General features: G+C 41.9%; 1 protein-coding gene across 1 annotated transcript; it reads right to left on the bottom strand.

Moving 5' to 3' along the window:
• Positions 1 to 7089: 7089 nt before the first annotated feature.
• Positions 7090 to 13657, bottom strand: NEFM (neurofilament medium chain). Its single transcript, XM_054499086.2, has 3 exons — positions 11360 to 13657; positions 10502 to 10626; positions 7090 to 9083 (listed from the first exon to the last, which is right to left on the bottom strand). Exons 1-3 carry the CDS (start codon positions 12437 to 12439, stop codon positions 7577 to 7579), a joined length of 2712 nt encoding a protein of 903 aa, XP_054355061.1. The 5' UTR covers positions 12440 to 13657; the 3' UTR covers positions 7090 to 7576.
• Positions 13658 to 22708: the final 9051 nt, after the last annotated feature.

Genomic DNA, 22708 nt, shown 5'->3' with positions numbered 1-22708 from the left:
TTAAAAATAATACCTGCATGTATGTTTGTTATGAGAAATCATGGATTTATTACAGGTGATGTGCTTAGAAGAATACCTGGTAGGTAGTAAACTCAACAATGGTCATTACTGTTATGAGCTGCTTGGATTTGGACATGGCCGTCTGTTTTAGTCCATTTGTGTTACTCTAAAGGAATATGCGAGGCTGGGTAATTTATGAAGAAAAACAGTTTAATTGGCTAACAGTTCTGCAGGCTGTATAAGCAGCATTTGTGCTGGCATCTGCTTCTGCTGAGGTTTCAGGAAGCTTACAATCATGGCAGAAGGCAACGGGGAGCCAATATATTACATGAGAGTTCTCGAGCAGAGAGTGAGGTGGGAGATGCCACACACTTTTAAACAACCAGATCTCATGAGAACTCACTCACTGTGGCAAGGACAGCGCCAAGTTATTAATGAGGGTTCTGCCCCCATGACCCAAACACCTCCTATCATGAGATTTGGAGGGGACAAATATCCACACTATACCACCTTCATCTCTCTGAAAGTCCATTCTGGGGAAAAGGGAAGTGAGATTTATATGACTCCCTGGAATTTGAATCAGTGGATGAACGTTACAGGGGATCAGAGATTAGAACAATGTAAAGAAGTTTTTCCAAACAGTCCAAGTTATCTGTTGGGATGGCTTGCAGCAAAGTAACTTCCCTGTCACTGTAGATATTCAATTATAGGTTAGGCAGCTGCTTTTTAGGCATAAGAAAGGTGGGTTAAATATTATCAGCTAATTCAACCTTTAGGGTTTTATGATTCTGAGTAGCATATATATAGTAAGTAAAGTTTAGTGCAAAGGTATCTACTCTTCTACTTGAAGCTTTGCTACAGGTTTAATTTTTGTGTGTATCTCTTATTGACATGGTAATTAATATACATGACTATTTTAGTTATTACTTTTATTTATTTGTTTATTTTTATTTATTTATTTATTTTGAGATGGAGTCTCGCTCTGTCGCCCAGGCTGGAGTGCAGTGGTGTGATCTCGGCTCACTGCAAGCTCTGCCTCCCAGGTTCACGCCATTCTTCTGCCTCAGCCTCCCGAGTAGCTGGGACTACAGGCGCCCGCCATCATGCCTGGCTACTTTTTTGTATTTTTTAGTAGAATCGGGGTTTCACCGTGTTAGCCAGGATGGTCTCAATCTCTTGACCTCATGATCCGCCTGCCTCGGCCTCCCAAAGTGCTGGGATTACGGGTGTGAGCCATCGCACCCGGCCAGTTATTACTTTTAAAACGAATATTAATAATGGCAATGAAAATTTACCATTAATTAAATGCCTACTATTTGTCAGACATTGTTATTCTGTGTCTTATATTTGTAATTTTATTTGGGGCCACTGAGAAGTCCAGTTCAGAAGTAACTAGGCAGCCATAGTTAGGAAGAAATCTGGGGAAGAGGGAGGTCAGTTTTTCTATTTCTCTTTCTGATATTCATACATTATATACTTACATAGATAAAAGTAAATGACTTTTTTTTTTTTTTTTTTTTTGAGACAGGGTCTTGCTCTGTCACCGAGGCTGGAGTGCAGTGGCACAATCATGCCTCACTGCAGCCTCGACGTCCCAGGCTCAAGCAGTTCTCCCACCTCAGTCTCCTGAGTAGCTGGAACACAGGTATACGGCACCATGTCTGGCTAATTTATTTTTCTTTTTATTTTTTGTAAAGACCAGGTCTCCCAGTGTTGCCCAGCCTGGTCTCCAACTGCTGGGCTCATGCGATCTCCTCCCACCTCACACTCCCAGTGTGCTGAGCCACTGTTCCCTGCCCAAAAGTTAATAACTTTTAACTTTTTGTTCTTCCAAATATTAGCACACAGTATTTTAAGTGCAGATTCTCCTTAAGTTGAATTACTCTTTTTGGATAAGAGTAAGTTTTTGACATATGAATCAAGGAAGATATAAACACATCATCACAGAATTCAACATACACTTGAATTTTCCAAGTTAAAATGGGAGGTCTGAGGTTTTGTCACTTGTATAGAGGGCCCAACCTTCTAGATCCCAGGGCAAAGAAGGCTCTTTGTGCTATACTCTGTGGTTTCAACTAATCTGTGATTTTCCAGCAGAGATGATGAGCAATTACAATTAAGCATATTCCAAAGCACTAATGCAAACCAGTAATTTTACCCTCCTCACGGAAATTTATTTGAAATTTGAGAACCAATAGGAAAAGGAGCCCTTTTCAGTCCTTATCTCTTTTTGTTGTCAGGGTTTACTCTCTTAGGAATGTGAGAACACCAAAAGTAGAACCTATGATACTTGAAGTTGGCCCCTGACTTGTGATCTTGTGATCTCAATGCAGAATCAAAAATTCCCGGTGTTTGCCTTCAAATTCTGGGGCCCTTGATTCTCTGCTCTCCACCCGCTACTCACCTCACCCACCCACATACAAAACAAGACTATAGCATGGGCCTATGTAAGTGGTCCTTCCTACTTAGCCCTTTAGAATGATTATGCTTTTCATAAGCTTAAAAAAAAAGCCTTTTTATGTAGTCATCTGTTAATTTTTTTCAACTCTGTTCTCTTCTAAGATAAGAATGCTAATTAGAGTTAGGGAATGATTTAAGGAGCATTACCTAAAATGAATACCTTATTGAAGATGTGGTAACTTTTCAAAATACCTCAAATAGGAAGTCAAAGAGAATCCTGAAAGCCCTGCATTATGGTGTTGAGTACAGTTAGCATGGATCTGGGGATTTCATGCTGTCTTCAGAGGCCTAGCACAAAAATATTTCTCTCTCTTACTCTCAATATGGTTTTAAATAATTTGCATCAATAAACTTTTTTTTTTTTTTTGGTTGACGCGGAGTCTTACTCTGTCACCCAGGCTGGAGTGGAGTGACACGATCTCAGCTCACTGCAACCTCTGCCTCCCAGGTTCAAGCAATTCTGCAGCCTCAGCCTCCCACGTAGCTGGAATTACAGGCGCCCATCACTATGCCCGGCTAATTTTTGTATTTTTAGTAGAGACGGGGTTTCACCATAATGGCCAGGCTGGTCTCAAACTCCTGACTTCAGGTCATCTGCCCACCTCGGCCTCCCAAACTGCTGGGATTACAAGTGTGAGCCACCATGCCTGGTCAAGAAACTTTTAAGCCCCATGATTATGTAGATGGATTCTTGGGTGTCTAAGCAGCCTATATAGATTAATGCAATGAAAAATGCAGTGATTTTCCACCCAAATTCTCTATATGGGTAATGAAATTATGTGTACACTGATGAAGAAATATATGTGTACATGAGGAGTATATTTATATTCATATTGTGTACTTATTTTGGTAAACTCATCATTGCAATCTGTATTGAAATTATATATAAGAAAATTAAGCTACCAGTTAATTTCTTCTCTTTAAAAATTCTGTACCTATAGCTGTGATACAATTTAAAATTCATTATCTTTAACAAATGGTTTTGATTGGCTACCAAATGCCTGTTACAGTGTGGAGCATTTTTATAGGTAACACCCCATCACCTCGGCAGCCCTGTTTTACAGAGAAGGAGGTGGAGGCTTAGAGGGTAAATATAATGGACCCAATACACACAATTTTGCTATCTACAGCCTGGGACTTGAACTCTCATCTGTGATTTTTGCCAAGCTCTAAGGGTTGAGGGGCCCTAAAAATAGACAAATTTTATGCAGATCTAATAGAATAATTCACTTAAAAATAGCTCCTGGTTCCCTTTGGGCAAATTATATAAAACACTAGGAAAAAAATAACTTGCTCCAAACTGGAACAACCAACCTATTTGTTGTGGAAATGAATATCCTAATGTTTTAATACTGTTTCTGTCTGCACTGACTGGCAATAGAAGGAAATGCACTAGAAATAACTCTGTCTATTGAACATGAGAAAAGTGTTTGGCACTTGCAAGCTGTTGTGATAGAAGGAATCACCACTTATTTTGCATTTGAGTATTTATTCTTTTCCTCAAGATGCAAACACAGTACCATAGAGAAGTGATATTGTATCTTTTTTTAAATGTAAAGATATATGCAAGTATATTAAATGAATGATTTATAGTATTCCTCTGTTTTCTTTTTTTCAATTTTAAAAGAAAGAAATGACCCTAGCTTAACATCCTTATAAATGGAGGTGGCCACAATGGATACATTTGAGGATTACTACAGGACAGAGGTTAAGAGTGTATGCTTTGGGCTGGGCATGGTGGTTCACATCTGTAATCCCAGCACTTTGGGAGGCTGAAGTGGGCAGATTGCCTGAGTCCAGGGGTTTGAGACCAGCCTGGGCAACATCACGAAACTTATCTCTACAAAAAAACCCCACAAAAATAGTTAGCTGGGCATGGTGGCATGTGCCTGTAGTCTCAGCTACTCAGGAGGCTGAGGTGGGAGGATCACCTGAGCCCAGATGCTCCAGGCTGCAGTGAACCACGATCATGCCACTGAACTCCAGTCTGGGTGACAGAGTGAGAGCCTGTCAAAAAAAAAAAAAAAAAAAAGAGTGCATACTCTGGACCTTTCCTATGAGTTAAATCCCAGTTCTATCATCTACTAGTGTGTGACCCAGAGGAAGTTTTTTCTTAAAAAAAATCTGTTCTTATATGTTTTAAGATTGAGAATAAATGAACTTTGATAATCCTCACAATGTTTAAAATAAAATAGTGTCTCCAAGACAGTCTACTGGCAAGGTAGAAATTCTGTTTTTCAATGCCTTAATGTCATTGTCCCCAGAGACCTATTGTCGTCAGAGGAAAGGTACTCATATCCTAAACACTTGGAGATTTGTGATTAGTTTAAATGTAGTTTCTCCCTGTCACTGAACATATTTGGAAACATGAATTTCAAATTGCTTTCTCTTTCAATAATAGTGTAATGGCTGGCAGTGACAACAAAATAAGTAATTTTATAAGAGAAGACCATTGTATCTCCAGTCTCTAGTCCTCAATCAACATTTATTGAATTAATGAATCAACCAGGCAATTGATTGACTTAGAAATACCTGCATGGGTTATCAAAAGTATGTTGTTCTATTTATTTATTTATTTTAGAGATGGGTTCCCACTACTTTGCCAGGGCTGGACTGAAACTCCTGGGCTTGAGTGATCCTCATGTCTCAGCCTCTGGAACAGCTGTGACTATTGGCCTGTGCCATTGCAGCCAGAGGTGTTCTGTCATTTTTAAAGGGTACAAAATAGTGATTTTGTTTTACAAAATACGTGGCAATATTATTGAACGTCTTACCTTCTTAGGAAAGAAAACGAAGTGGTTGAAAACAAAGAGCTGAAGAGTTAAGTTTCTGGTGCCTGCGTTGGAGTTTTGCTGATTGATCCTGTCATTTTTAAACAATATATACTACCAAAAAAGAAAGTCTTCTAAGCCCCAGGGTCCAGTGCTGGTAAGTGAGATGATTTTAGGTGCAAATGTGTATTTTTATAGTAATGATTATATATTTAGTGGGTATTTTAAAAATTCACATAGATCGTATCATATAACTCCAGCCTCCATTCCTACTTCTGATAACAGCTCCCAGACTTTTCTGTGAAGAGCTGCAGTTCTGCCATTGGAGTCAGTTTGGGTGGGACTATCAGTCAAGGTGCTCCTCTTTGCTGGCAAAGGTGTGTGGCAAATAGATGATGCTCTGTTCCTGGAATTCCAATGAAGTGTCACAGAGTTTTCAGTTTAATCCGCCCTGTGACTGCATGATGATTCCTGAGACCTCTGTCCCTGAGGCTGTCTGAGCTACTCTCTCCCAACACCTGCCTCCTCTGCTGATGTTTTCACTCTAGGAGTTACCCTGTATCCTTCCAATATGCTCTTTTTTATTTTTAAATTCTGTATCACTAGATCAGGGTTTTTTTCTTTTTTCTTTTTTTGCTGATTATATTTAAATAATTCCTGTGTCACTTTGTGTGTCATGGATATTTTTGCTTCAGAAAAATTAACATCTTAACATAAAAAATAAATTGTTTTAAAGAAAGAAATCTGAATACATAATTGTATAGATGATACTCAGATGTAGCCAAAATTGTGAGGATTGGCAAATGGCTAATGATTGGGAAACAATAAAAACTGCCATTAACAATTAGCTTCCTTGGTATGTTTAGGCATTAAAATTGGAGTTATCTTGAAAAAGTCACTGAAAATATTATCAAGGATTGTATTATTGAGCTGATCCTATTAATGAAAAAACATGGACTTGGACAGGATAATGTGCTAATTAATATATTAATGGTCTTCAAGGCCTAAAACAAGTTTTGAAAAGGGGATGGTAGTATTTCCTTGGTCAAGATCATGTCTTTTTATTTAAAAACACTTATTGCCTATGTCACAGAATCTCATTTTTATTTTCTCAGGTAGGGTATTTAATTTATTTTTTATATTATTTTCCCCAATTAGTAGAATACTAAAGGTGTAAATCTCTGTCAGCCAAATCAAGCATTAGTGATGCAGACAATGTGTATGTGTGTGTTTGTGCACAGGAGGCATGCCTCTGAGGCTGGATAGTTCCGGGTAGGAGTGTTAGTGATGTCAGCCCTGTCCCCGCTGGACAGATCATCATAAATGCCATGAGCTCCTCTGTCTCTGTCCCAACTCTAAGGCACAAGTTATGAACCCCTCCTTTATTGGTCCTCTTACCTAGAGGTTCTGAGTTCTGTTTTGGGATAGAAACAAACACTGAAGATTTCTATCCCACCAGATTCCTATTTGTATCTGATGCTTTTATTTTTATTTCAAAAATATGATTTTAAAATTTTGGGATGAAGACCGGGCTCAGTGAAGATGTTGACACCTGAAAATATCTTCAGCAATTACGTTTTCCAAGTAATCGCTGTCAGGGAGATAGCAATAAGATGTGCAGTTTACTTATGACTCCCCCCAATAATCTATTTCAGGGCAAGAAAGCTTCAGGTAGTGGAGATTTTACTTTGAAATGGCATAACAGGCTGGGCGTAGTGGCTCATGCCTGTAATCCCAGCACTTTGGGTGGCTGAGGCGGGAGGACTGCTTGAGGTCACATAGCAAGACCCCATCTCTAAATAAAAATAAATAAATAAAAATTTAAAAAAGAGAAATGACATAAGACTCAGCAATTGACTATGTTTCCAATATGACCTTTATTGAGCAAGTACTGCTGTGACATTTAACATCGATCAACATAAGATTGCAAACTGTGCATGTCAGCAAGGTTCTCCCATGAACAAAAGTCCATTTTAAATGCACCAGTGAGGTAAACATAATTATTCATATATAGCTTTCTTAAGGCTGAGTTCTGTGTTTCATTTATTGTTTTTGGCTCAGTTGGTACTTTGCATAATACATCTCAAGACATCCCCCCTTAAGTGACCCCCTTCCAACAGCTTAGGAAATTGGCAAATTTCCCAGGTACATACAATGTCATGCATTTGAATCCCCCAAAGACTGAGGAGGGAGCACCCTGAGCTTGCATGCAGTCCCCTCATATTGCACAAAGTAAAATACAATGTCTGGAGCCCCCATGGGAGAACCCGTTCTGTTTTGAAGCTGCCAATCACATGCATTTTGAAATTGTCATATGGCTTAACCTTTTGCAATGGACTCAAATCTTAGTCACTCTGGGTGACTTCCTTTACTATGGCGTGTGAAGTGACTTTTTCTACCTTTTTAGTAGACACTAGTTTCTCCTCAAAGGTCTCTTCATGCTCTTCAACCTTTTGAGTGACGGTTACAGATTTAGTGATATATTTGGTAGCACCATCTCCCCCCTCACTGGTGATTTTTTCTACCGTTTTGGTCACTACCACTTTCTCCTCACTTTTATCACCCCCCTTCTTTTCATCTGCCGGGCTCAAGTCTAGGCCATTGGTGACAACGCCTTTCTCCTCTTCCCTCCCACTGCCTTTTTCCTTGGTCTCCTGCTCTACCTCCTCTTTTCCTTCTACCTCCCCATTGACAGCTATGTCTTCCTTCCTGGATCCCTTGGCACCTTTATCACTCCCTTCCTCCTCACTTCCTCCCTCTCCTCCTGCTTTCTCCTTCTCTTTCTCCTGCTGCACTGGCTTCCCCTCTTCTTTGGTCTCTTTCTCCAAGTGTACCTTTACCGATTTGGTGATGGTGACCACCTCCGCCACAGCTTCCTCCTTTACCGGGGACTCAGCTTTCTTCTTCTCTGGCACATCCTTTGGTTTCTCTTCCTTTTTCTCTACCTTCTCTTCTTTGGGAGCTTCCTTGACTTCCTTTTCTTCTTCCTCTTTCTGTTCACCTTTCCCCACTTCTGCTTTTGACTTTGCCTCTTCCACTGGTGATTTTGGCACAGGAGACTTGGCTTTCTCTTCCACTGGTGATTTTGACACAGGAGACTTGCCTTTCTCTTCCACTGGTGATTTCGACACAGGAGACTTGCCTTTCTCTTCCACTGGTGATTTCGGCACAGGAGACTTGCCTTTCTCTTCCACTGGGGATTTTGGCACAGGAGACTTGGCTTTTTCTGGCTTTTCCACCTTGGCATCTGCCACCAGCTCCTCCTTGGTAGCCACTTCCTCACTCTTTTCCTCCACTTTCTTTTCCTCTTTAGCTTCGGCTTCCTCTCCTTCAGCTTCAGCTTCTGTTTCTCCTTCTTCCTGCTCACCTTCCTCTTTTTCACTAGAGCCTTCCTTCTCGGATCCTCCCTCTTCGGCTTGGTCTGACTTAGCTCCCTCCTCTTCTTCCTCCTCTTCTTCCTGGCCTTCTTCCTCCTTTTCCCCTTCTTCCTCTTCTTTAACTTCAGGTGCAGTTGCTTTCACTGGAGACTTTTTGGCAGCTACTTCTTCTTCTTCAGCTTCGGGTTCCTCTTCCTTTTCTTCTGCTGCTTCTTCCTTCTCTTCCTTCATGGAAACGGCCAATTCCTCTGTAATGGCTGTCAGGGCCTCTTCCATTTCTGATTTCTCATCCTCCACTTTGGTTTCCTCTATGATCTCCTCGACAAATTTGTGTTGGACCTTAAGCTTGGGAGCTTCCACCTTGGTTTTCTGAATCTTACTGGTTATTGTGACTGGGGGTCGGTGTGTATACAGTGGCCCAGTGATGCTTCCTGCAAATGTGCTAAATCTGGTCTCTTCACCCTCCAGGAGTTTTCTAAGCAGAAAATCAAAGAACATAAGACATAGTAAAAATTTCACTGGGCCTTCTGAGCTTCATTACATTCTGGGTATTGTGGTAGCTACCTTTGAATAAATAGAATTACATAAGTAAAATATGCTATCAATTCAGTATAATACCTGCTATCACTTACTGGCATATTACATTATACTCAGTGACAGAGAAAGATTCTCCTGGACTGCCAGACGGTTGCCTCCTACAATGACTAACCTTGCCCAATAGTCCACTAACCACACCCAACTACTAAGTCTTGGCCCTGCAGTAGAGATCCATTAGGTACAACATGAATATGCTGAAAAACTTGTTGGTGACCAAATAGCAAAAAACAAAAACAAAAACAAAAAAACAAAAAGCCAGAAACAAAATGCCCCCAAACTCCAAAGCCAAACAGCCTTTCTGAGAGTAGTCACTTTCTTAAACATTTAGATTTTCAGGATATGTACTATTTTTAAAGCAAATATAACTTTCATAAAAATCTTACTGTTAAGCATATTTCAGAACTTAGCCAGGTGTTAATATGGGTGTATCGAGTTACAAATTGGTTGATAATTTTTATCATAAAGTGTCTATTTAATGTAGTTATTCAGGTTTCCTGAAAAGAGAGATAGCTCTGTAAATGCAATTTATTCTCATTATATTATAACTACCTTATTGGTAGTAGAAAAATTTTAATCAACGATTTTGTCCTTTGCGCTTAGTCAACAGCAAGGTCACACCAATTAATAGACCTATAACCTATCTCACTATCTATAAAAAGATCATACATATTTGTGTCTATATATCTAGATTTATATGCATATGCACATATATGTATCTATAGATCTAGATTAATATCATACATGATATATAGATATAATTTATACTGCAGTCTAGCATAAAATGTAATACATATAAATTATCTACATATATAGAATAACTGTATCTGTATTCTATCATTCTATATCTATTCTCAGCCAGATGATGGCAATAGTAAGCTATATAACAGAGAAACAGAGAAATAGAATGTCCTGGTGTTTGTCCTTGACATTATACATTTGAAAAGCTGAAACCACTAGATGAAATATTAGAAACCAAAACTCTGTTCATGCTTCCAGCATTTGAAAACATTTTTCCATAAAAAGTTTAAGCATATGCATTGAGATTAATCTGCACCTCCTTCGTGTAATTCAAAAACCTTTTGTTTCTACTAGTATTCATTCTTTTAAAGCTGCATAAAAAGAGGTAAAACTACACTTGCAATTCTTTAGAATAATTTCTTTTTAAGTAAGCAAGAAAACCAGGTGCTGAGTTGATGCCTGCACCCTGCCTGCTTTAACTTAAGTGGTGGAAGCTCTGCCCGAACAGCCTCTGCACTGCGGTTAGTGTTCCGGCCACGCACATAGTAAGCACCGTACCTGTACGCAGCGATTTCTATATCCAGAGCCATCTTGACGTTGAGGAGGTCCTGGTATTCGCGCAAATGACGAGCCATTTCCCACTTTGTGCCCCGAAGCTCATTTTCCAGCTGCTGGATGGTGTCCTGAAACAGACACAGAGAGTCTCCCTAGACTCATCCTTGCAAACAGCAACTTCCTTCGCAAACCACTTGCTACCCCTTCCCCCTCGCCTCCTCCCGTCTCCCTCCACTTCTGCAAACCTCGCTGACACCCGACTCCCAGCCCCCCTCCCCCACCCCCTTTTTCTTTTAAATCTAAGGGATTCTCAAACGAACATACAAGATCAGTAAGACAATAGGACACTTCCTGGGCACATCACGCACGGAGACCAGTGGACTTAGAACACGTCTCAACAGGACACAAGCATGCATGGGGAAACTCCATGGCTGACCTGGCCATTCCCATCTGAGCCCTTTGGGCTGAAGCCAATTTTGAGAGCTCTTCCGATCACTGCCGGAAAAGTAGAGAATACACGCGTTTCTGCATAAGCTATCCTAAAGTTGCTGATTTATCCACTACCGAATTCATCCCTCCTGCTTTAAACGTGCAAGCGTGCAAAATTAGAACTGGAAAAGATGCATGTTTTTTGAAAAAGGTCAAGACCCTTAGCAGCTGGGGCAGGTGGGTGGGGGCGGAGTGTGGAGGATGAGAGGGGCGAGGACGCTGATCCGCAACTACCCTAGGTCGGCGGCGCGCGCGCTCTAGCGAGCGGCCACCAGGGAGCGCCGCGGAGAGGGCGCCTGGGCACGCGCCCAAGTGTCGGGGGCGCGCGGCGCTGGCGCTGGCGCAGGCTGGCCGCGCAGCCGCTGTTCCTACCTGGTAGCTGCTGAGGTCGTGGTTGTGGCGCTCCTCGATGTCGCTTAGCTGCCGCTCCAGGGACTCCTTGGTGCCGCGCACCGACTCTAGCTCGATGCTTTTGGACTGCAGCTGGCGCCGGTACTCGGCGATCTCTTCCTTGGCGGAGCGGATGGCCTCCTTGTTCTGCTCGGCCGCCTCGGTGAGCTTGGCGTAGCGGCATTTGAACCACTCTTCGGCCTGGTGCATATTCTGGTCTGAGTGGCTTTCGAGCTGGGAGCGGATTTCCTTCAGCGCCGTGGAGATGTCTGTCTTCAGGTAGTCTTTGCGCTCCACCGTGATGTGCGATGCCTGGATCTGGGCCAGAAGGTCGGCCACCTCTTCCTCGTGGTTGCTCCGCAGGAAGGCCACCTCATCCTGCAGCGACTGCACCTTCTTGTCCAGCTCCACCTTGACCAGCGACGCCTCCTCGATGTCTTTGCGCAGCGCGCGGATGGCCGCCTCAGTGTCGTCGCGCAACCGCGCCTCCTCCTCGAAGCGCTCCTTTAGCCGGTGGATGTCTTCCTCCAGGTGGTCCGAGTCCAGCTGCACCTGAGCCTTCTCGTGGTTCACCATCTCCAGGGTGGCGCGCAGCTCGCGGATCTCCTGGTCGTACGCGTCGCCCAGCTGGGCGTGCGAGGCCTGCTTCTGCCGCAGCGCCTGGATCTCCGCCTCAATCTCCTTATTCTGCTGCTCCAGGTAGTGCACCTTCTCTATGTAGCCGGCGAAGCGGTCGTTCAGCCCCTGCAGCTGCTCCTTCTCGTTGGAACGGGACAGCTTGTAGTCGCCGCCGGGTCCGGAGCCGCCGTTGAGCAGGGACGAGGACTGGCTGAAGTCAAGGCTGCTCTCGGCGGAGCTGAGCATGGCCGAGCTGTAGGCGAGGCGCGGGGCGAGCATGCTGCGCTTGTAGGAGGAGGACACGGTGCTGGGCGAGCCGCGGGACCACGACTGCGAGCGGAAGCCGCTGGACGGGGAGCCGCTGACGCGGCTGAAGCTCGAGCGGGTCTCGGTTACCCGCCGGTAGGCGGACGGGTTGCCCAGCGAGTCCAACGTGTAGCTCATCTTGGAGGCCTTGGGGTGTGTGGCTGTCACAGCGTTCTGCCGGCCTCGCCGCAGCCCGTTTATAGCCGCGGCGCTGGTCCCGGGCCAGGGCCCCGCCCCGTGGAGGCGGCGGCCGAGGAGGCGGGGACTGCGGGCACCGGTCGGGGAGGAGGGGAGGGGGGCGGCTGAACGGTGATTCAGCGCCCGCTCCACGTGGGCCCAGGCCGCATGGGAACCTGGACTTTTCTGCCCTGGGCCCAGCCCCTCCCCCAGGTCCCCTTTCAGTCCCAGGCTACTTGTAGCCGGGCATTCGCCTTCTTTCCATTTCTCACTTCCCGATTGCGTTTCGCACCCTTGGTGCGAATATCGCCAGCGCCCTTTCTTTGTCACTGTCCGGCCGTTCGGGCAGCGCTTCCCCGACCCCGTGGTCCCCTTGTTCTTTAGCCTTCTACCCTCTTATCCTCAAGGCTTTCTCTTATTTTGCCCTTTCCCCGGTACTTTTTTCTTTACCCATCTTCTGTGCTTAATTTCATCCTCTTCTTTTTTGGCCCCTCTTCTCCCTCCTACTCTGTCTGGCCTTTAGTCCGGTTCACCCTGCCCTTCTCTCAGCCCCTTCCTCGGGGACCCTTTTCTTCCAATCTTTCCTTCTCCCCGTCTCCTCCCTCCCTCCCCTTGCATTCCCTCTTTTCCCCTCCCCAACCCTCATCTTTTCTTGCCTCCCTCCCCTCCCCCCACTCCTTGTCTTAAAGCAGCTGGAGATGAGCGCCGAGGAGCTGGGTCTGGAAGACAAAACAAAACAAAAAAAAGACTTTGAGGAACGGTCTGCCTGAAGGCTTCGGGAAGGGGACAAAGAGAACAGGCCGGGGTAGTTATTTGTATAAAAAGTGGGATATGGCGTTTTTAACGTTTGGGGGACGTCCGCAGCTTCCGCAGGGGCAGAAGGTAAGGCGCTTGTGCTCGCTATGGCGCCGGCAGCACCAAGGACAGCGCCCAGGTCGGTGAGCGGGAGGTGCAGCCACCCGAGGGGCTTGTCACCCAGCCTGGCCTGTCAGGTTGGCAGGGGGCAGGGGGTTCCCTTCCCCCTCTTCTCTCCGAGTAAATACAATTTAAACCTGCCTGTAGTGACTCTCTTTGCAGGAGCGAAGCTGGAATCACAGGCTAAGACTTCCCTGCAATGCAGGGCTGGCACAATGAACAGATTGCAGATTTTGAAAACAACCAAAATTCATTAAAGTCAGTTAACAGAAATATATACTTGTAGCCCAGTTTGAGTTTTCTAACATATGATGGTATAGGAAATGAAGAGATACAGGGCCTGAAATGTGAAGGTCAAATACTCCTTGGAAAGGAGAATTTGAAATCTGTTGGGATGAAAAGTCCAGGGAAATATAGTTTTTGTTAAGTTTGGACACAAACAATTGCCTTGTCATCTTTCGGTTCAGTATTTCCTATGTGTAACTGCAATGATTGAAAAGGCATCTGAATTAACTTTAAATTGATTTAAAAGTTGCGGAGCAGATTCACCACAACCTTGAATAAAATCAGATGTTTTCCCTTCATTTAAAATGTAATATATTTTTCGCTTTAGATTTTAATGATTGATTTGGAATAGATTTTCTATATCATTAAACATGTTTATGCAAACAAGAACTCTACACAGACTTCTTGCTGTCTGGTGTACTCCTAACTGTTAAGATGTCTCTTTATTTTGGGTAGTGCTTTGGGGGTAATTCAGGTTAAAAAAGTTCAGAATACTACAAGATAAAGTGAAGAAGAGATTGCAGAACTAACAACAGCGCTGGGGCCACAGGTACAAGTGACTGAATGTGCAATGCTTGCTATGGATGAGAAGAAACTACTGCTTATAAAAAGTAGGGACTCCAGACCGAAATAGCTTCTTTTCACAGCATGTTTCCTCAAGTCCCTGTTTTATTAAAAGACAGGATCATATTCATCAGTAAGTAATCAGGAAAGGGGTGGGTTTCTAGAGGTTTTATTTTTTATTTTTATCAGGTCCCTTGGCCCATTTGTATTAAAATAGAAATAATGTTTTAAACAGGAGGTGCTAATTTTGGGAGTTACTTTTGGTTTATTAATATGAAACTGCAGTATCGCAGGCCATGTAGGAGAAGGGTGTTCTAGTTTGCTGAGAGACCTTAGGCAAGCAGAGCCCATCCATGTCTTGAGTTGTTGAGAGAGACAGATGATGGAATGAGGGGACTGACTTGTGAATACTGTAAAAACAGGATTTTCTGGTTTTATGTAGATAAGTAAAGGCAAAGAGAAAGAAAATTTCCTGCCTTCTGTAAAGTATTGCGGATGTCAGGCCGGACTCAGCAGGATACCATCTAGATAAGACCAAATGCTAATTATGCAGTAATTTTGCCTTTGTTGCTTATTACTTTCTGCTTTTATTGAAATATATAAAAATCCTTGGCAATTTCATGGTGCACATTCACTGCAAACTCTGCAATGAGAGTACATGGTTAACCGGCAGAATCTGCTGTTAGTTTTCTTTAGGGCTTTGGAAACGAGATGACTCTGCAGAGAGACATTTACAAGGAAACACATGTTTAACTTCACAATTACCCAGTTTTGCCTTGTATCTAAAGTAGCTCAGAAATTGTTCAGCTTCCAGCTGGTTACAGAAGGAGGAAAGTGTTGCATACAAACAAAATAAGTCAGTTACTCAGGCTACATCTAGTGCCTATAACTTAAAATTGTAACTTCAATGTCACATGATACATTGTTCAATCGGGGCACTACAGGATAATGCAAAGAATTAAAACGGTTGCTTTATTAAGAAAAAACAGTTCCCATGGCTTAAAAAATGATGGATCCAGTTTCACATTTAGCAAAATGTTTTCTTTTATATTAAACTCTTCCACTTTAACTACTCTTCCTAAAGGTGATTTGAAGGTTATACCCATCAGTAAATTTAGTATGAAAACTTTTTTTAAAAAGCTATAAAAGATGTTTTTCCCTTTTTGTCTCATAGTTTTGAAGAACATTTACCACCTTAATAGTTTTCACAGAAAGAAATGCTTTTGCATTTTTTAAACCCTAACAACACTAAGGCTATGAAGTCTTCTCAAAATATTAAAAAGAGAGAAAACAATCATGGCAACTCACCCAGATTAACCACACTGCATTCATGGAATTAAGTTTGACTACAATACTTTTGTAATTTATTCTAAATAGAAAAGTTACTCATATGATTTAGATGTAAGACATTTTAAATGAGATTATCTCTGAATTGTTGTTTCATAAGCTACAGTCTGTTTTGAATCACTTTATGGAGAAATACAAGGCATGTTCCAATCTATATGTTCCTTCAGTAGGGAAAGTGCAAATGTTAACTTCGCAGCTAAGAGATAGCCACTGTCAGGTTTTGTAGGGTGTCATCTAATACTGGGAAAATATCATTTGCAAAGGTGGTATATTTATTGGATCATAAAATAAAGATAAAAAATAAGGAGTTGGGCATTTTCTCCCATCTTTCCCTATTTCTTTACATTTCTTCTTTTAAATAGTATTTTTGGATATAAAAAAATGCAAGGAGGATGGGATGTAGGAACCGGATAGCAAGCAAGATACTCCAGAAGGAAGACATCACTGTCAAATTGGTAGGCTGAATCCATCCAAGATGAGATGATCTGTACTTTCTTTCAACCTATTGTGTCTTGAACCTAATCCGTTTGCCTGGGATCTGGTTCTAGAACTCATAATAATTATTTATAACCTGTCCTCTGCTAATTATTTAAGAGGTTGTTGATGTAGGAAGCTAGGGACTTAGTCTGCCGAAGCAGGAACATAAGAAAAAGGAAGCTATATTACATATTTCTGCTTGATCCTCAGGATGTCAAACTTTAAAAGCAGCGTTGACTTTTGTTTTTGTTGGTGTCAAAAGTTGAAAGCAAAATAAAAATATTCTCAAGGGGGAAAGACTGTTTCTTGTCAGGGAAATTGGGATGTACATGTATGTCCCTATTGTCTTTAATCAAAACAAATTCATCTGGACCACACTGTTCCTTTTCTGTCATTAGGCCACTGAAATGGTGTTTGTTTCCCTTGCCAAATATTTTATTCTTTGAATATTGCCTTCTATTTGTCAGTTACTGTTATGATGAAGTTAATCGAAGTATTTATAAAACTTAAAACATTTAATCTTTATTTTATTCCAAATGTTAAATTAGTCAGTTTTAAAATTCTATATCTGGAAATTTCATGTGTGTAGTGGGGAAAAATTTAGCTTTCAGCTCTATCATAGCTTGCTGATTTTTTTGCTGTGTAATGCTTTCACCTCTCCACTGTGAATCCTTTCTGTGAAAGCCAGGGGAGAAAGATTTAGAATTTTAAAAAAGTACTTAATAGAGCCTTGGTAAAAGTGACTCTAAAAATAAAGTTCAGTAGATGCATAATAAAATAGTACTCCTGTATTAATTTTCAGCATGTTTTTAATTGAACCCATTAGCTTTACCTGTAAAGCAGCAACAGATGTTGATGATATGCACTCGAATTTTGAAAACCCTGCATTGCACGTAACTGCACCAGTGCAGCTATGACATGTTTGTGACATAATTTATCCCAAGCTTACCAAGGCCTGACTTAGCAAGAGACATAATTCTTTTATTAGAAACTCTTAATTAAAATAAGCTTTGTAAAACTAGAACAGATCAATGATCTTTGGACCAAATTTCTGAAAAGAGCTAAACCTGGGAACGTAAAGTCACAAAGAAGCCCCACCTAATAATTCAGTCTCATTGTCCCAGGACTGGGTGATTTTTTTTCAATCTCTGCAATTTTGAAAATCAATATTCTTTCATAATCCTTTGAAAATGGGCTCACTGTCATAGCTCTGTCTTGTCACTTAGCTTACTAAGAAAAGCATCTATTTTAGAATACTTAACTCACTTTTTTAGTTAAAATTTATATATATATGTAGTGTAGAAATTTACAAAATGGAGAGAGACAATAATTTAAGTATTTTCTTCTAGTCTTTTTCTCTGTAACTTAAATATAAATAGGATCTTTCTGTTTATATAATCCCATGCCCTGTTTTGTAAAGTAAATATATCTGAATAAGTAGTTTGCTGTCTTTAGAGGAAAGAACATGGTCCTGTTTGCCATGAGAGATGGACTGTAGCTCGGTATTTAACTTGAATTTTTCCCTTAAAAAAGATTTGTAAAGACCCTTTAGATCAAGAATGATAAAATAATAATAGCAATAATTAATAACAATAGTAGATCGAGAAAGCCTAATCAGGACTGATATTAATTTCTGTCTCCTTTCTGCCTGCCTCTCTCTCTCTTTGGTTATTGAGAGGAATGTCATCATGAAGCTGAGGGCGGTGGTGTGACAGCTGGAGGTGGTAACTTGTAATAACTTGTAATGTGGTCTAGTCAGGCCTGAATACTGTGTTCTTTTACACTTAGTAGTACCCTAAATCCCAAGCCATCATCATCACCACCACCATCAGACTTTTACATTTGGACAATGCTTTATATCAAAGAAGCAAAGCAAAACAAAACAATGTATTCTCATCTGAGCTGTGCACAAATTATTATTTCTGTTTTAGAGTTGATTAAATTGCTGATTTGTCCAAGGTCACACATCTGGAAAGCAGTGGAGCCTAGGCCAGAACTCCTATCTTCTGACACCCATGCCAACATTAGAACAAGTTTGTTTAGTAGATTATAAAATCCAGTCTCAATGAGCATGAAAAATAAAAGTAGGCGGATCATAGTCATATCAATAAAAATAACTGGCATTTATTAACTACTCGCTAGGTGCTTGGCACTGTGCCAAAACTTTACTGGGTTATCTCATTTAATCATCACCACAACCCTTTGAGATGACACTTTTGTGGAAAGTGCAATTGAGCACAGAGGCAAAGGAAGGAAAGTACCACACACAGCTTGGAGGTGGTGGAATGAAGACAGGAATTTAGGAGATTCTGACTCTGGAGGACAATCTTCAGCACGATCATCAGGAGGCCATGCCCACCTTAAAAATCTCATTTAAAAGCTAATTGTTGAACTCCTAGGTCATGTTAAAAAGATTAAAGGGCCAGCTGGGTGCTGTGGCTCATGCTTGTAATCCCAGCACTTTGGGGGGCCGAGGCGGGTGTATCACCAGGTCAGGAGTTCGAGATCAGCCTGGCCAACATAGTGAAACCCCGTCTCCACTAAAAATACAAAAATTAGCTGGGCATGGTGGTGAGCGCCTGTAGTCCCAGCTAGTCGGGAAGCAGAGGCAGGAGAATCGCTTGAACCTGGGAGATGGAAGCTGTAGTGAGCCAAGATCGCGCCACTGCACTCCAGCCTGGGCAACAGAGCAAGACTCTGTCTCCCAAAAAAAAAAAAAAGATTCAAGGGCCACTATACATTCTTTTGCTGCATTTTTACTATTTATATAAAAATAAAACATTTTTATATTTTTTCAGCTAAATATTATTTCATGGTTTCTGACTTTATTAAAGACATTAAGAATAAAAACATTGAATTACTTGTCTTTGTTATATTGTATTCTAAATTAATTTTCTATGTAATTTGAAGTACATAAAATTCATTTGGCTAGTCCATGCTCTATGGATGATATCTCTATTCATGTAGCTATTATTTTTTCTGGTATACATTTATCATTCACATTTATATTCACTTTTGGTTTGGTTTTTGGGAGATTTTTAATTTGTACTATACATTAATTTATCATTATATCATTTATTTACATTTATGTATATATTTATACACAGTTGAAAAGACAATCTTTTAATCACGTATTCACAATTTTTTGTAGATGTTAGACTCTTTAAACTAAATCTACTTTGAGAGATCCAATAACAAGCTTTTGAATCTTGACAGAAGAAAAAGCTTGGCCCACAATCTTCAGCAGCGAAGGTTTACAATAGGATGGTTGGCAAGGAAGCAGCTTTTAAAATCTATTAAAATAGTGAAGAGCCAGACGTGAATAATTTTAAGTGAATCTCTTGATCATCTATTTTATATACTAAAATCAGGGTTATGTGACTGTACTTACATAGGTTGCCTAGAGACCAGTCAGCCTTAATCCATTTTTGTTATTTATGGGACAAAGTGCCCTGACTCAACCTTATTTTCATTTTTATAAATCTGCGTTGGTTTCTGCTTTATCAGATAGGGTCAAAGAAAAGAACCGTTTCTCATTTTTCCTGAGCAAAAGTTGGCCTTGAAAAGAAACGTCTATGCTATACTAGTCATGGCAGCAAGCAGCTTCTGTCTGGATCTAGATTACCTAAAATTATTAAGGAATGAATGCCTAGTGACAAAAATCCTTCCTCAGCCAACGTGACTCATTTCATACAATTTGTTGTGTTTTCTCTTGCCTCTTGGTAATATCTGTGGCCCCTTCTCTCATGCTGTATATACCTTGGAAGCCTGCACTTTTGGAAACTCTAAAGGGTGAGACACTTGTGTACTTTCTTGTACAAGGTGCACTCATGTTACCACCAAGCCATTCGAAGTTTAGTGAAGACCCTATATCACATTAGCGAAACTCTTCTCCCTCTGGCTAGCCAGTCTCTTGTATGCTTCCACGACCGGGTCCTAGGAAACCTCTACTTACCCTTCCCTATTTTTGACCCATGCATTCCTCCTCTCAGTCCGTGAACTTGATTGCCTGTGGTCTAGTTGGGTACTACCACCTGCTGGTCATTTAGATAATGTCTCAACACTTACCACAAAATCCTAACTGCAGTCTTATCTATATTTGTACATTCCACAGTGTTTTACTGATAGTGAGTGCCCAATAAATATTTGTTGTGCAAATGAGTAAATAAAGTTCCACCTTTTTCCCCCTAAAACTTTCATTCAACAATGTCTTCAGTATCAGACACTGTGCTGGCCACTGGGGAAACATGAAAGGCAGGATCTTAGCTTGGATGGACACAGTCTACTGGAGGATTCAGGCAAGTAAAGACCTAGTTACCTCGAGGGAACTGTCTCTAACATAGCTAGAGGCAAACAACACGTGTCATGAGAGCACGGAGGATGGGTGAGTAAACCAATTGGTAAGATTGGAGGACCCTCTGTGAGAGCTTTCTGGAGCAGACGGCATCTGAGGTAAGTTTTGGGGCATAAGTAGGAATTGTATAGGGAAGAAGAGGAGGAGAGGGCAGGCACAGTGTTATCAAAAACCTGCAAGTGACTGAAATAGTAGGGAGCATACCAGAATAGAGAGACGGGGTTATGTAGCACAGGCTGGAACACATGGGACACAGAGTCTAGGCTGGAGAGAAGCGGGGGACATGTAGCTCAGGAGAGAAAGGGAACATTTAGCCAAGACTGACAAGACAGAGAACATGGAGATCAGGCTGGAGAGGGAAGCAGAGGAGTGGCCGTAGGGGGCTTCCTATGTCATGACCAGACCTTTGCATTCATCTCAAAGATGATTAGAGGCAGTTGAAGTATTTAAGAGTGATAGTGATCTGGTCAGACTGGTTTGTTAGAAAAATCTTTGGCAGACGGGAGCGGAATACTTTGGTGGGTGAAAGGGATCAGACGGTGGAAAATAAACTTGGAGACTATTGCAGGAATCCAGATGAGATTAGAGGAAGATGCAAATTAAGAAAGGTGGATGAGAAGAGGAAGGTACTTAGAGTGGAATGGAAGGGCTTGGGGGCAGAGGGAGACTGCGATGCCATCCCCTGCATTTATTTCCTGTTTCTGCTGTAACAAGTTGCCACAAACCTGCTAGCTTAACAGAACACACATTAATTCTCTTGCAGTTCTGGAGGTGAGATGTCTAAAATTGGTCTCAGTGGGCTGAAACCAAGGAGCGGGCAGGCTGCGTTCCTTCCGGGGGCTCTGGGAGGGAATCCCCCGCCTTATCTTCTCCGGTTTCTAGGGACCACGTGCATTCTTTAGCTCATGGCCCCTTCCTCTGTTTTCCAAACCAGCAACGCAGCATCTTTTTGCCTCACTGACTTCTGCCCCATCTCACATGCCCTTCTCTCACCCTGACCCCCCCTTCCTTCTCTAAGACCCTCGTGATGACACTGGCCCCCTGATAATCTACATTAATTTGCTAGGGCTGCCATAAGAGACTCAGCGGCTTAAACAACGGAAGTTTATTTATTTATTCATTTATTTATTTATTTATTTTACAGTTCTGGAGGCTGGAAGTCTGAGATCAAGGTGTCAGCAGGATTGATTTCTTCTGAGGCCTCCTTAATTTGTGTAGGTGCCATCCTCTCCATGTGTCTTCACATGGTCTTGCTGCAATGTGCCTGCATCATAATTTTCTCTTCTTATAAGGAACCTAGTCATTGGATTAGGGCATATCCTAAGGACCTCATTTTAGTTTAACCACCTCCTTAAAGGCCCTATGCATATTCAGAGGTACTGGGGGTTAGGGCTTCAGCATATGAATTTGGGTGTGGACACAGTTCAGCCCATAACAGGATTCTTATCTTAATCACATCTGAGAAGTCTCCTTTGCCATGCAAAGTGACATATTCATGTAGTGTGGGGAATGGATGTGAACACCTTTAGAGAGGGGGTATTTTTCAGCCTAATACATCCCCCAAAATATAAAGTACAGGAGAAAAACCAAGTCCAGGGGTTAAGGCTGGATGCTGGAATTTATACATGCCAAACCTGGGATGCCTATGAAGCAACCAAGGAAAGACTCTTCCGGGTGATTGAATTTCCTTGACTATAGAGAAAGGCACTACTCTCCACTCTGTATACTGCATACAGTGTAGGGCCTAGTTATATATTAGGCTGGTGCAAAAGTAATTGCAGTTCTTATTGAAAGTAATGGCAGGCCGGGTGCAGTGGCTCACACCTGTAATCCCAGCACTTTGGGAGGCCGAGGCGGGCAGATTACGAGGTTAGGAGATCGAGACCATCCTGGCTAACATAGTGAAACCCTATCTCTACTAAAAATATGAAAATTAGCTGGTCATGGTGGCACGTGCCTGTAATCTCAGCCACTCGGGAGGCTGAGGCAGGAGAATCACTTGAACCAGAAAGTTGGAGGTTGCAGTGAGCCAAGATCGCACTACTGTACTCCAGCCTGGTGACAGAGTGAGACTCCGTCTAAAAAAAAAAAAAAGAAAAGTAATGGCAAAAACCACAATTATTTTTGCACCATCCTAATACAGTACTTTTCAATGATTTTCTTACCCCAGTTGGTCTTAGATTCCTAGCTAGATTGCAAGCCCCTTGGTGCTGTTGTCTTGTTACTCTGTTGTATCTAAACCACTCCAAACCTCCTTTTCTTAATTTGTGAAACAGCAATAATAATAG

Source organism: Pongo pygmaeus, chromosome 7, assembly GCF_028885625.2.
Source record: "Pongo pygmaeus isolate AG05252 chromosome 7, NHGRI_mPonPyg2-v2.0_pri, whole genome shotgun sequence".
In the NCBI taxonomy this organism is placed as follows: domain Eukaryota; kingdom Metazoa; phylum Chordata; class Mammalia; order Primates; family Hominidae; genus Pongo; species Pongo pygmaeus.
This window is presented reverse-complemented; position numbering and strand designations above follow the sequence as displayed.

Bases quoted from the DNA above. Each gene is read 5' to 3' on its own strand.
- NEFM (XM_054499086.2), bottom strand. From the start codon at position 12,439: ATGAGCTACACGTTGGACTCGCTGGGCAACCCGTCCGCCTACCGGCGG. The intron at 10,627-11,359 runs GTAGGAACAGCG...TGTCTGTTTCAG, and splicing joins ACGACCTCAGCAGCTACCAG to GACACCATCCAGCAGCTGGA. The intron at 9,084-10,501 runs GTACGGTGCTTA...TTTTCTGCTTAG, and splicing joins ATAGAAATCGCTGCGTACAG to AAAACTCCTGGAGGGTGAAG.